The 15230-nt window shown below is 37.3% G+C and overlaps 1 protein-coding gene across 2 annotated transcripts in view; it reads left to right on the top strand.

The window, feature by feature from the left end:
* Nucleotides 1–15230, top strand: part of Rich (Guanine nucleotide exchange factor subunit Rich) — a 579939-nt gene that overhangs the window by 98148 nt on the left and 466561 nt on the right. For both annotated transcript variants that reach the window (XM_090378010.1, XM_090378009.1), the window contains exons 7-8: nt 1259–1350; nt 9658–9746. In XM_090378010.1, the coding sequence (XP_090234136.1) occupies nt 1259–1350; nt 9658–9746 (181 nt within the window). The remainder of the gene's footprint in view (nt 1–1258; nt 1351–9657; nt 9747–15230) is intronic.

Raw genomic sequence — 15230 nt, 5'->3', positions numbered from 1 at the left:
AATACTCCAGGCGAATTTCGAATTTCTTCAGCAGCTACTGCGATTCTTGCAACCAGCTCCTCAGCATTGTCAACAGGGGTGTCATAAACTAGCGATTTCATATGACCCCAGAAATAAAAATCAAGACATGATAGGTCGGGTGACCGAGCAGGCCAATGCATGGGACCACCACGTCCGATCCACTGTTGACCAAATGTGACATCCAGGTAGTTACGAACATCTCCGCTATAATGGGCAGGGGCTCCATCGTGTTGGAACCACATTGTCTGTTGCGTTGATGCAGAAATCTGTTCATCTCTCAAAAGTTGTGGCAATACTTGCTGCAGAAAGATCAAGTAGATAGGTCCGGTTAGACGACACGGTAACAGGTAAGGTCCGAGGAGGTGATCTCCCATAATACCGGCCCATACATTGACCGAAAATCGAATCTGTGCTGCACGACGTCGTATTGCATGCGGGTTCTCGACTGCCCAGATATGGTCGTTATGCGTGTTGAAAATTCCTTCCCTTGTGAAGGATGCCTCATCGGAAAACAACACTTCAGCAGGAAAAAGGGGATTTGTAGCACATTTTCCAAGGTACCACTGTGCGAAAGCAATACGAGGTGCATAATCCTCCGGTTGCTGTGTCTGGACACGCTGCCTGGAGTATTCCAGAATGTTCGGATGTCCATGCGTCGGAGATGTGAGGCGTGCATTGTAGCCCGTGGAAGAAACTTCGAACACTTACTTTAATCCATGTACCTTTTGCTTCTTTTCATGTATTATTAAAACGATTTCTCACTTACGGTCTCTTTTCTTTATGGTGCTTTTGTGTACAACACCGCTTCAGGAAAGCATTTCCGACCCCACATTGCTATATGATTTCGAGTTGTCAGGATGTACCCTACCCCTCTTAGAAGTTCTGAAACGTTTAACTGAAACACCTTGTATATCTTTTTAGTCATATTTGGGCTGAAATTTTTAAATTAGATGTGAAAATTGGAATAAGTATTACCTTTTGGATTTTAATTTGTAAATTAAAATTTTGTCAAATTGACTGCTTTGTTTCTTTTTGGCAAAGTTGTTTCCTGTCTTTGGTTTAGTCTAAAAGCATCATCTCTGTACTTCAGATACAAATGTAAATCAGTTTTATTTGAAAAGAAAAATAAAAACAGATACATTGTTTGTAGCATGAAGAGATACAGCACAACTTCATTTTACTTGAAACACCCAGTATATTAATTGTATTATTAATACAATTTGTGTCATTATTTCAGGATGTTGTAGGAATTTGGGCTCAAGAAGTGATTAGTGCTACCTGCACAGCCGTTAATCATAGGTACAGACTGATTGCTTATGGCTTAAAAAAGTAAGTGTTTACGATATGCATAAGTGATATATTCAGAAATTCAAAGTGACGTCAAATATAGTATATAGTGTGATTTTTTTGTTGCATATAGTTGCCTTTAAATTTCAGAATTATCAGAATTTGAAAGTGGCTATAAAGGTAGATTGGCTGTTTTGTATATTGAAAAAAGCGTGCAAGAAATGAGCATAGTGAAGCTATAATCAAAATGACAATGTCAAAGGCAGTGATACATCCAAATCATCCTAATTTAAAAAAATAAATACACAACATACTGAATTGGCTTTTGCATTAGCAACACCTACCTAATACCTCGCGGGGCCATTATTTGCCCATAATACACCTGTGACAGCTGCTGACTGTCTTAGCCTCTATAAGCAAATGTGTGGTGCTTAGTCCACATGGATATTGGTCTTGCTGTTCCTATGTTGTGCTGGATGATTAGCTGGGCCACTGCAGTGTTACTACTGTGTTACTAAATGCATGACACTGACCACAGTATGTGTCTCTGCCCCATATATAACCTTTGGCTGGTTGTTAGACTACTGTTCAGCCACTCATGTAGACTCATGACACCACAGAATAGGAGCACTTAACTATACTGACTGTTGTCAAGATACTGGCACCTGCACATCTTTCCCACCACAATTCCATGTTTGAAGTTTGAAAGATCTTAATGCCAACCTATTCTTTTGAAAAAGTGATCACCACTTGTGTGAACTACAATCATAATTATATCACATGTTCCCAACTTTGTGAGTGAGAGAGAGAGAGAGAGAGAGAGAGAGAGAGAGAGAGAGAGAGAGAGAGAGAGAGAGAGAGAGAGGGGGGGGCAGTTGATGCACACACCGCTGGCTTCTTTCCCGGTATGTTCAGTAATTAATCGGAGCATTAAAGTAGTGAGTGCAGGGCATGTTGGCTTGGATGTGATGAAGAGAAGGCTTTCCATTTTTCAGACTGTCCAGACAGTCATTGACTATTCCTTACTGGAGGGAACCTGGGGTGAATTTGTATGTCACTAGATTGCTTTGAGGACGCCTTCTGTCTATTCTGAGTGATTGGAGGGCATGGATGTGTGGGATCAAGAATCCTCTTCCTATAGTGTCAGTTAACTGCAAATTTCTCTCAATTGGTATCAATGCCCTGGATTCTTCCGAGCATCTGATAGGATACGAAGCGATCTGATAAGTGGAGGCGTGAGTGAAGAGGGCAAATTGTTGGGGTGGCTCGGAGCTGGGTAGGTGGAATCCTCCGGCCACAGAGATCCCAGAATGAAGATGTGATGAGGCCGGTCTTTATTGTGATTATCTTTATAGCATCTTTATTGTCATTATCAGTCTCCTTTGTTCAATGAGATTGGGCATCCTGGGAATTCCCAGGGCCATTTCAGTCGTATATTATTTGTAGGTTACCTACTTGAGGAGCCAGTACTCTGCTGCCCAGATAGGTTTTGTGTTCATGGGTGCTGCTGATGCCCAGATTTCTTCTGCATAAAGTAGCGGGGTGTATATGTTGTCCTGACATTTTGTTGTGGTAACTTTGTCTGAGACGTAATGAAGGTGCTGCTTTGCTCTCCATTTCAGGTGTGCCGCTCGCCTGATTAGTTTTTTGATGTGATGGTTAAATGTCAGCTTTGTGTCAAAAACAACCCCCCAAATCTAAATGACATGAAACAGGAAGTATGGATACTGCATTAATCTTTGGCAAGATGGTTATGGGCTCTTTCTTCAAGGAGTAGAGCATGCACTCAGACTTTGTTGGGTTGATATTAAGGCCAAATTGTTTGAGGTAGCCTACTAGTGCGAGGAGCACACCGTTAATTTCCTCTGTGACCATATTGGGGTCTGCATTTGTTTGGATGGTGGTCAGCATTTTTAAATTGTCAGCATAAGAAAATATATCTGGTCTCTGAACTATAAAAGGGGAGATAATGGCAGTAAAGAGGAGGATGGAGAGGACTCCCCCTTGTGGTACTCCTGTAGATATTTGCTTAGTATAGCTTTTTTCAGAATTATGGAGTATGATTGTATGGTTCTGAAGGCGTGATGAGAGGAAATGCAATGCATCCCACCTATGGAGTAGTGGTCTTCAAGCAGTCTTAGGAGGGCAGGTACTTGAACGGTATCAAATGCTGCTTCGATGTCCAGATAGGTTATGAGGAGTTCTTCTTTCCTCTCAAAAGCTGTAAGGATGTTGTGGGTGGTGACAAGGAGATTGGTAATGGTGGACCTGTTGGGTAGTGATGAATGAATTTGTGGTGGGGCATCTGGAAGTATATGAGCTGTTAGAGTTGGCAGGAGAGTCCTTTCTAATAGTTTCAGGAGACATGAGAAATTGGAGATGGGTCTGAAGTGTTTCTCTAATAATGGCGTTCTTATTTTTGGGTGCAGCCTTACCAAATAGACATTCCATTGATGGGTGTGTTTGGTTAGCACTGCATTGAAAATGCTAACAAGGGACTGGATGATATATGGGCCCAGGCATCTCAGCATGAACTGGGGAATTCCATCTGCATCCATAGCTGTAGAGGATGGGGTTGAATTCAAGGCTGCTAAGATTTGGTGTTTAGATATAGTGATGGATGTCAGCGAGTCCTGTCTACTACAATTGAATATGTGGTTGAATTATTGTTGGATGCTGCAACGTCTTCAAATCGGGTAATGAAGTCAATCCATCTCTGGGGGTCAAGTTGCTCTGGGAAACTATTAATTTCTTCTGTGTATGGTGTCTTTCCCACTGTTATCAACCGTTCAAAATAGCTCTTGATGGACTGGGATTTTTGATGGTTGAAAATGGCTCGTGCTCTTGAAAAGGCTATCCTGTCATTAATTTTTCCAGATTGCTTCCATTGCTTATGGAGTTGCTGTTTTAATCGAAAGCTAGAGTTTAGATGTGTTTTATTGATAAAGATTAATAAAAGATGTTAAAGTTTGTCAGAAAGTAATAATATCATTAAAGGCTTATTTTTAAAGGGAATAAATGTACAAGATGGCAGCCCCTCTAATTTTTAAAGAAAAATATGAGGAATAACACTGCCCTTCTCTGTGTATAAATTAGTATGGACCATTTTCCTTGTCAATCATAACTACAAAATGAGAGAAGAGCACAAAGACAATATGTCACAAACACCAAAATGGGTTGATGGATGACAGTGGTCAGTATTACCTCACAGTGTTCATGAGAAAACATTACTGTTTTATATATAGTAACAAAGCATCAGTGCAGTTTTACCGACATTGTGCCATTAAGGTGATTTGTATGCTGACACGAATCAGTGAAGTGTTATTACTTGAGATATTTACTACACTCATAGCAGAAGCATTACTTTATGAAAAAATTTGGTAAATTGTGGTGTCAGTTTGACAGCTAGCTGACTTTCTTTTATGAATTCCTAAGACCATACTGTGGTTCATTATTGCAATTGAAAATCTGCTGGCTCCAAAGAGAATTTGTAGATAGCAAGCTCCCCGATTGAGTTTTTCGAAGCATTAAGTCAAATGTTATTTAACTTTAATTTAAATGTAGTCACATTTGGGGAATCAATTTATCATCCAATATTCAGAGAACAAGTTTTTTTGAACCAAATTGAAATTAACTGATTTTGCAAAAAACAATACTCTTCAATATCATTGAAGATAAAGAAATAGATATTTTGCAGTCAGTTCTGTTAGCTTTTCTTTCATTATAACAAAAGAAGAAAGAATTGATGTACAGTGGTCCTTGGTTAAGAAACTTGACAGATGCACAAGGAAGCTTGAAATATAACAAATTATTTCAAGTCATGTGTGGCATTTTAAGAGTTCCTCATAGCAGTGCTGAGTATTAGAGAATATTCCAGCCAGGTGAGGGAAAAAAAAAAAAAAAACTGAGTTCAGTTCTTCTCTTTCTGGTGAAGCCTTGGATGTATTCCTAACAGTGAATTCTAAACAGCACTGTGGCTATTTTAAACAAACTTTTGACTTAACATTGCTGAAGAGTGCAAAGTCTGCAATCTTTCTTTCTTTAAGCAGTCATAATCAGTTGATGGCTAACTGATAATTCAAGTAGAAATCCTAAGTAAGCTCGTTTGTTTGCTAATGTTTGAAAGTACATCTAGTGCAGTATGGATTTTAAAAAACTAATTTATCTGAAAAATGAAAATCTGCTTTAGTTAAACTCAAGGAAATTACATGAAGTGCCTTATTTTAAATCTTACTAAGTAAGATTTAAAATAAGACATTTTTTCACGTGAAGTATTTTAATTAATTTTATCAGTATGCAAAGGACAGTTGGTACAATTAGATCTGAAACAATCCCAAAACTAAATAAAATTGGCTATGTTTTGGATTTCAGTATCAAAATCTTCCTTCTGGAGTAGAATTTTGGATTTGGGAATAGTTCTGAAACTGCCTATGGAGACCAAACTGTATTACACTGTGGAACATTACTCTGGATGGAATCTATTATCATCATCATCATCATCAATGGTAGACTCCAACCAGGTCAAAAGATTTCCAAATATCTTACCAGGCATCTGTGAACACTTATCCCAAAGAAGAATCCCTTTACCATTAGCAGCACAACAGTGCTTAAACAAAAATTAGAAGAGGTTCACATACAACTGGAAGACATCCTGTTATCTTTTGACATGGAGTCTATGTACACTGCTATCCTGTTGGAAGAAGCAAAAGCATGCAACAAGGAATCCTTAAACCTCCAACTACATATAGGATTTCTGAGGGCCATATCTATAAAATACATTATGGATCTTATAAATCTTTTAGTAGGTAAATCCTACTTCCAGTTTGAGGATTCTTTCTATAGACAAAAATCAGGACTCAGCATGAAGAATTCCTTGTTCCTGTTACTAGCATATATGTAGCCACTGTAGCCAACTTGAGTGAAAATTCTTGGAACAAACAGCCTTAAAGCCCAAATTGTGGGTCCATTATGATTACATCCTGGTGATCTGGAGGTATGGCAAGGACAACCTCCTTTGATAGTCTCAGCAACTTCCACAGTAAAATCAATTTCAAATTAAAGATAGAAAACAGGGTGAAACTTCCTTTCGTAGATGTTCTCTTGGAAAGAAAATCAGGCCATTTAGATAGATCCATATATAGAAAATTTATAGACACTGGAGTTTTCCTCGTTTTTAGTTCCTCTTCCCTTCATTCAGCCAAGTGTAGGGTCCAGAGGCCCCATATCATCAGAGCCCTGAAAATTTGCCAAGAATGAACTCTTTAGAAAGAACTAGCATTCATTGGGAATTTAGCCATCAAGAAACAATTACCCTTTAATGATCATCAATAAAACTAGAAGAAACCACCAGGAGATTCAACAAAACTAAAATAAAGCCACTGTGTCAGAAACCCACATTATTGTACCTTTTGTTCTGGGGATTAGTGAACAGATAGCAAGACAGACAAGACAGCTAGGAGTATCAACATACTTTTCAAGAGCAAATCCCATCAAGAATTTGATAAGACATCAAACAGAGTCCTTCAATCCTAGGGGTCTACTGCATAGTGTGGCAGGAGATGCACCAAGCAATTTCAAGTATTTCCTAAATTTTATTTAATAGTTATTGTATGGTCTGCTGGGAATAATAGGCTTTGAATATTCTTACCAATCCTTGCAATGAAAAGGTCATGTTTGTTGGAATAAAGACAACTTGTATGTTGTTATCCAGGACTTTGACGCAGTATAACCTTGCTGTTTTTGCACCACAAAAAATCAAAATCAAATCAACCAGGACTTTGATGTTGTTAACAGGATAACCATTGTTAAAAACAAGCAAAGCCCTATTGTTGAGATTTTGTTCTTTACAATACTTCTTGTTGAGGAGGGGAGAGGAGAAGAAATTTTTTTTAAATTTAGAATTTAAAATTAAAAATGAAGTAATTTTGAACAACAATAGTATAATAACAGAGTTATGGTGCTCAATACTGACCACCATAGCTCATATTGTGGTAAATTTCTCTTATTCTTCTACAAATTTTGAACAACATAAATCTGTGACTGCCTGTACAGCTGTTTTGTTTTTTATAAGCATTTGAGTCTATTCTTTATTGTACCAACATTTTCTTAAATGTTTATTTATTGATTTCAGAAACTGTTTTTAGACATATGTGTCCATTAATGCATCCATTAATAGATTTATAAATACAGTAATACCCCGACTTACGCGAACTCAGAGTTACGCGGTTCTTGATTTTTTCATTTGGGAACGCTGCCGCCCACTATCTTCAAGGTCGTTTTTCATATGTTATCAATATAGGGTGCGACGGCGGAGAATGAGAGCGAAAGATGAACAAAATTCAACTTTGCTGCTTTTATGTTTTTTATATCAGTGAAGGGGAAACACATTTCACCATAATAACGTAAAAACCAACACAATTCCAGCTATCGGTATAATCGCAAATGCAATTAGATTGAGTTTACTACCAATTTATAACAGATTTCACTAGCAGAAACGCAACTGGATTTTTATTGTTTTATGGTAGTAACCCCTAGAAATGTGGGGTGTTAATAGTGTATCTCTGCCTTTATGGTGTTGTTTATTCAGTTGCTACATGTGCGCAGCTTTGTTTATGCGTATCAAGCGTGCCTCCTCGTTTTGTAATTGTGCTTTATTCCCTAAAAATGAGTAAAATACTGAATTAAAAGGTGTGAAAAGGAAGCGTTCTGGTGAAGACACTGCAGATTCAGAAAGAAAAAGAAAAGCAATTATCGATAAACAGAGGCGGACTGGATCAAAAATTCTTACCCGGGAAAATTTATAGTGGCCTCATACTATGGTTTATGGCCAAAATCACACTGGCCCACCGGGGTTTCCCCGGTAAGGCTTATGGCCAGTCCGCCTCTGTCGATAGAGAAAAAATATGAAATTGTGAAACGCTTTGAGCGAAATGAAAGACCATGTGATATTGCACGTGCTACAGGCCTAAATGAAGCAACGGCGAAAAGCACATGACAATTGCAAACTTGACAGGTTGAAAATTGAAAAGGGCTCAATTGTAAAGGGCTTAAAAATTTTAGAAAACATAGACTCCAACGAAGAACGCGTTATAGCTACAAAGCAAGGAATAAAAAAATTATTAGCTTGCTACGAAGAAATTCTGCGTGAAAAAAAGGCGCTGTGTCGCCAGACAAATTTGTTAGATTTTCTGAAGCCATCGACATCGAAATAACTTTTTTACGTAAGTCATTTGTTTTTTTAATACATATTTTGTATTAATATGTATAAAGAACTGCAATTTTATTAATATTTTTCTTCTAAACTAGTGTTTTTGTTAGTCCTTGGTCCCAATTAAGCAAAATTTATATGTATTTATATGCAAAGTTGTACCCCGACTTACGCGAATTTGACACGCGATTTTCGTCGGACCCACCTATCGCGTAACTTCGGGGTATTACTGTATACTGTTTTTTGATATTTCAGAAGGGGATGCAGTATAATAGAATCAGCTACATACATACATGCATGCATGCATACATATGCCTTTGAGGAACAAAAAACTGTCCTATGTGTATGTTTATATTATCTGTCATCACAAAGAGTAACCCTAACCCTAAGATATCTGTAGAATATGGTATCTTCATATTAGCATCTTCCATTCTGTATTTATGTGTGAATGGGTATGCAAATTGTTCACAGCACATTTCGCCTTAGTGGTGATTTTGTAACTAAACTTATTTTTTGAACAATAGCTGTCCACATAATCTGAAGAACACACCTGCCAAATTTGATTTCATTTCCTTTCGTTAGATTATGCATTTGACAGTTCTAAATAGAGGTAGTTTAATTGTGGCTATCTGGTATGTATATCTATGGATCCAGTCTCAGTTAGTAAAGCCTTAATCTTGTTAGTAGTAATTGCTACTTCAAAGAGTGGGGAATACTTGATGGCTGCATTCACAAATGAATCCTTTATTATTTCTTACTAACACAATACCTCCACCTCTGGTGTCAGCCCAGGATTTCAGGTATGTTTGTATCCAACCATAAAGACACCGAGAAGCATTTCTTGGTTAAGGTCCAGCCAACTTCATTCAAGTGCATGCATGCATGCATCCATGATGTGTATTCCTACTATATTTCTTAGGAATAGTTGCTTAAAAAATATTTCAACAATTAAACTGCCCAGTTGGAGTATTATTGCAATCAGTGCTCTATTTCGGTAGTTTTAATGACTATTCTGTTTACTGCAAAATTTGTACTCAAGTTTTTATATTCTATCTACATATATTATTATCCATGCAAATCATATTACTTTATCTTCTGTTTAAAAAAAAAAACCTTAAAAAAAACTTTGCATTACTTTACAGTGCAGAGGGCATTGTGTACTGTCATGATGATCTCACTGGTGCTCTCCAAGTAACACACAAACTTGTGTTATCATCAAAGGATTTTCCAGGTATTTTAGTAATATCACTGCTAAGTATAATGTGAACCAGATGAATTAATTTTAAAAAATAGACATTAATCAAGACACCTCTTAATCTGTGTGGTTTAATGTGTAACTAAGTTGAAATTAAATTAAAATATGAGAATTGAAGTTTGATTACACTGGACAACATAATTTTTATTTCCACTAATATATCAGCTGGTTGCAGTCAACTATTGCACACTATCTTAAATTCAGGGAAGTAGATATGGTATTACTCATAACTAATAATGGCATGTTCTCATAGATGGCATTAGTGTTGTGGAGGGTCAACATGTGTTCAACTTTACCTGTCTGCCTCCCACCTCTCTTTTTCAGTAATGAAAAGGCAGTTGTAGTATGAGTATGTGTACAGTGTATCTTCATATATGATGCATATTGTTTGTTTCTTCTATGTTTTTCTTTGTACTGTGTTGTTAAAATGTTTAAGCAGAAGCAAAGGAAGTGTCTGAATCACTCTAACAGTTTCTGCTACGTGTGTGGATGGTTTACAACAGAAACTGTAGGAAGAAAATCTAGAATATTACTAAATATGCATATTCTTGGTACTTTGGTTGAAAAATTGGTGATCAGGAGAAAACTTGGGCTCCACATATGTGCTATTTAACCTGCACCACAAATTGGAGGATGTGGCTAACAGGGAAAAGTAAAAGTATTCCTTTTGCTGTTCCTATGGTGTGGCAAGAACCATGCAATCACACAGATTGCTGTTTCTGCAAGGCAGAAATATCAGAGATGTCTAGGAAAGTAAGCACGGCATCAAATATCTTAACATAACATTTGCAATTAGGAATGAAGCAATAATGAAGACCTGCTGATACCAGATCCCCTGAAATTTCATACCAACTAAGAAATACTGTTCAATGTTTAGGCCTAAATGAATGTAAGATGAACTAATGGAACTCATGACAGGGAAGAAAAATGCATGGGAAGCATATAAATTAAAAAGCAACATGAGGAATTCTTTAGGGAAGTGGATGCTAGAAGTTTATCCAACTCTAACAGGGAGCCAAATGATTTTGTAATAACAGAGGAAAATGGAAGAGAAACTGTTGAAGTTAAACATAACAAAGGCACCTGGGATGGATGGGATCTATCCGATTATGTTAAGGGAGGCAGCAAAGGAAGTAAGCAAGCAAGCCCTCAGCCATAATTATGAGAGCATCCTTGGATTCAGGTGAGATCCCCACAGACTGTAGATGTTGCGAATGTATCCCCAATTCAAGACGGGGTATCAATGGATGACAGAAGTAATTATAGACCTACTAGTTTAACTTCTGTTCCAGGGAAAATAATGGAGCCACTGGTTAAAGAAGTAAATGCAGGACAATCTAGTATTAGTATTAGTGATGGCCTCATGGTGCAAGGAAGCTTATGCTGCACCAGCCAAAAAAAAAAAAAAAAAAAAAAAATCATAATAAATAAAATAAAATAATAATAATAAGAAGAAATTAAAAAAAATAATAAGAGAAAAGGAAATAGCCAAACTATGCTTTTCCCCTCCTCTCGTAGGTAATTATCCAGATGACCTTTGAATTTCTACAAACTTTCAGCCTCTGCCACCCATGTAGGTAACTTATTCCAGTAATTTATAACTTACTGGCTAAACTGTGAAATTTTCATCCTCATTCATTTTACTTATGCCTCTCAGAGCCTTAAACACCCCAATCAAGTCTCCTCTAAGGTGCCTAGTTTCCAAACTCTGCAACCCACACATTCGAAGTCTCTCCTCATATGGATGCCCCTTTGCTGATCTCACCAGGTGAGTTACCCATCTTTGGACCCTTTCAAGAAGCACAATGTCTTTCTTTAGGTGTGGTCTCCATACTTGAACTCAGTATTCCAAGTGTGGTCTAACAATAGCCTTATATAATGGGATTATGACATCCTTATCTCTATTAGCAATTATTCAATAAATCATCGAGAGGACACATGGTCCTTGCTTGCAACCTGTCTACAATGCTCGGAGAACTTCACATCTGACTGTATCATAACACCCAAGTCTCTTTCCTCCACTACTGGCTTTAGTTCAGCTCCACCAAGTGTATAAGTTATTTTGGGGTTACTGTTCCCCATGTGTGTAATACCTTGCACTGTGCTGGATTAAAGCATAACTGCCATTTTTCTGACCATCCCCGAAATCTATCTAGGTCACTGTGAAGAAGCTCTGCTTTGCATTGAGTATTAAATACTTTACCGATCTTTATATCATCTGCAAATTTAGACATTACACCCTCTATCCTTCATCGATGTCATTTATGAAAATCAGAAACAGTGGTCTTAATACTGATCCTTGGGGAACCCCACTTCAACCCTGGAATAACCTCTTATCGCAACCCTCTGCCTCCTTCATTGAAGCGGCACCTCCATAGCCAGGTGGGAAGGAGCAGCAGTGCGTAGCACACGCTTCTTGATTAGACCGGGGTTCGAGCCCGTCACCACCAAATACGGAGGATGCGGAAAGGTCAGGGAATAACCACCGCATATTCCCGGAGCAATATGGCCTTAATTGCTAATGCTCCTAAAAACCAAATAACAAACAAACAAATAACTATAACCCTCACTGAAGCCATCCTGCTATCCATCTAAGGATTTTCCCTGTGATTCCAACATGTTTCAGCTTATAAAGTAAATGCTCATGCTGGACTGAGTCAAATGTTTTGCTGAAATCCGAATAAACAATATTGAAATTACAGGAATACCTCGCATAGTGTGGTTTCAAACAGCGCGGGTTTCGCTATAGCACGGTTTACAAATTGAAAAAAAATTAACTGTGTTACGCACCAGTACATTTGATATGTATGTATGTTTTATAATGCCAGCACGTAGGCCAATGCGTTATGGATTCAAGGCCATTCTGACTGTTGTTGAAACTCCCATTATATATGGACTCTGCTAGCATTCATATATTAGTAAACATTCTAGATTCCGAGCAGTGAGGTCGTTGATTGTGTGTAAGCTGTACAAATATTTTTCGCTGTGTATTTTTATTAAAGATTACTTTTTAAAAACGTTACACCTTTATATGCAAATATGAGTGGAAAGAAGAAATGTAATGGCGTTGAGTGTTCTTCTAGATCCAAACATCGAACGAGGTATGAAAGTAAGGCAGGCATTGCAAAATGACATTCGATGTTATAAAGAGATGTATGCAGATAAAAAGAAGAAAAAACTGTGCAAACTAAGCTTATCAGTTATTTTTCAAAATAAAAATACAGTACATACTTCACTTATATTCTTTTGGTATGTACATACTGCAATAAAAATCATTTCTACTATACTTACTAGTATTTTTCGTTTGTATCATTATCGTTTTTTTTTTTTTTTTTTTTTTGCAAGAACTTCGTGTGCATCAATTTATAGTAAACAAACACCTTATATTTTTGCAACTTGACCCATATAATCAAATTGTCAGAACGCATAACATTAAAATACATACTAATAATACCTCGATCAGTGCGGTATTTTTTTGGCACGAATTAACCGCGCTATGTGATGTATTCCCTAAATCCAACTCACAAGTTACCCTGTCAAAATAGCTAGCCAGATTTGTTAAACATGATTTTCCCTTTACAAAACCATGCTGAGTATCAGTCAGAATTCCATTTCTATCTAAATGATCCTGAATTCCTCTCTTCATCATTACCTCCATGATTTTTCTCTACTACTGAAGTTAGACTGACCAAGAATGAAGAATGAAGAATTAGAAGAATGTTCTAAGAATGAAGTGGTAATTTCCCACTTCATTCGTAGAACCGCCCTTACGTATTGGAGATACAATGGCACGTTTCCAATCCAACGTAATCACTCCCAAGTTCATTGATGCTCTCATAATTAGCCTTAATGGTTCAATGCACTCAATTGCCACCTCCCTTAAGATTATAGGGTGTATGCCATCAAACACAGGAACCTTACTGTGTAGGCTCGAAAGTTTTTTCATTAAATAATCAGGTGAAATTTCAATATCATTAATTACATATTTTTTAACTTCACTCCCATAATTTCTCTTTGACATAAAGTGTTTTTCTTCTGTAAATATAGATGCAAAGTAACTGTTGAGTTCATCTGCAATATCAGCAGGGGTATCTAATGCTATCCCATCCATTACATAAGGGTCTGATCTGGTTTGTTCTTCTCTTCTGTGCATTTATATTTGTGAAGAATTCTTCATCCCCCACTTTTTGCCAGTGATTTCTCAATCTGTCTTTTCCAGCCTAACCTTTTTTGGGGCACTATTACATTCATGGATTAAGATTAAAATTGAAAAAAGGGAGTGCATGATGAGAGTATTGTTAGTCAGTTCAACCCTGGAGAGACTGTGCAAGGATCATGGGATAGGGTTTTTCTCAGTGTGGTTTGTGCTTGTTAACTGGAGAGATTATTTTACAGGCATGGGATAAAATTGAATAGATGAAATGCTAGAATATTTGCTGATGCTATTGAGGTAGTGTTAGTGGTTGCAAAACTTTTAGCTTGGGTGGGGGGGAAGGATACATAGACTAATAGATTAACAGCAGCCACAAGCAGAGGTGAAAGTGATTCTTGCACTACTTTTGTTGGGACACACTGCAGCCTGAAAAGTGGGGTGCCAGAGATTACTAGGCCCGCTAGAGGTCTTCATGGGACAATCAAATACATGGGCTGTACTAGGATTACTAAAAGCATAAACTGGTGTGTGTATACTTTTTTTGTATGCTAATGCTAGGAGTATAGTATACAAATTTGACAAAGTACTGGTTAAATCATCAAATTTAGACAGAGTAAGGATTTCAGAAGCATTGTGCCACTCAGAAATAGAATTTGAATATGCTGTGTGTAATGTGTACAGGAAGAACAGGCTGCACATGGGGAGAAATAATGCTCTTGGTTAAGAAGCATAGAATATAAAGCAATGCTCCAAGATGATATGATTGGGCAGTGCAATTTTGATTTTCACTTTGGTTTGACGTAAGCAGTAGAAACACTAAGATGAGAGTTGGAGTCTACTGTAGGCCAGTTGAGTACAGTTGTGCCCCCGTATCTGCTGATTCGGTTACCCACGGTTAACCACAGAAAAAAAAAGAAAAAACTTAACACGTACTACTTGCATGTCCAACACGATGCTTCCCTTTATTTTTTGCAATGTCAATTTTAAATCGAATAGCTTCCCTTTATTTTTTGCAATGTCGATTTTAAATCGAATAGCTTCCCTTTATTTTTTGCAATGTCGATTTTAAATCGAATAGCTTCCCTTTATTTTTTGCAGTGTCGCGTATGGTTTGTTCACCAACATTATAATGGTTCTTTAGAGATTTAAAGGATGGACAAAATTTGCAATTTTTTGAATAACTTCAAGTTTTTGTTTAATTTGAAAGCACAACGCTTTCGTTTGCCCATCATTTTCGCAATTTCTAAACAAACAAACAAAAAAAAAAAAAAAAAATAGTTACTATAAAAAAATTTTTTTCGATATCC

Source organism: Mastigoproctus giganteus, chromosome 7 (assembly GCF_048544385.1).
Source record: "Mastigoproctus giganteus isolate SK-2022 chromosome 7, ASM4854438v1, whole genome shotgun sequence".
Taxonomy (NCBI): domain Eukaryota; kingdom Metazoa; phylum Arthropoda; class Arachnida; order Uropygi; family Thelyphonidae; genus Mastigoproctus; species Mastigoproctus giganteus.
This window is presented reverse-complemented; position numbering and strand designations above follow the sequence as displayed.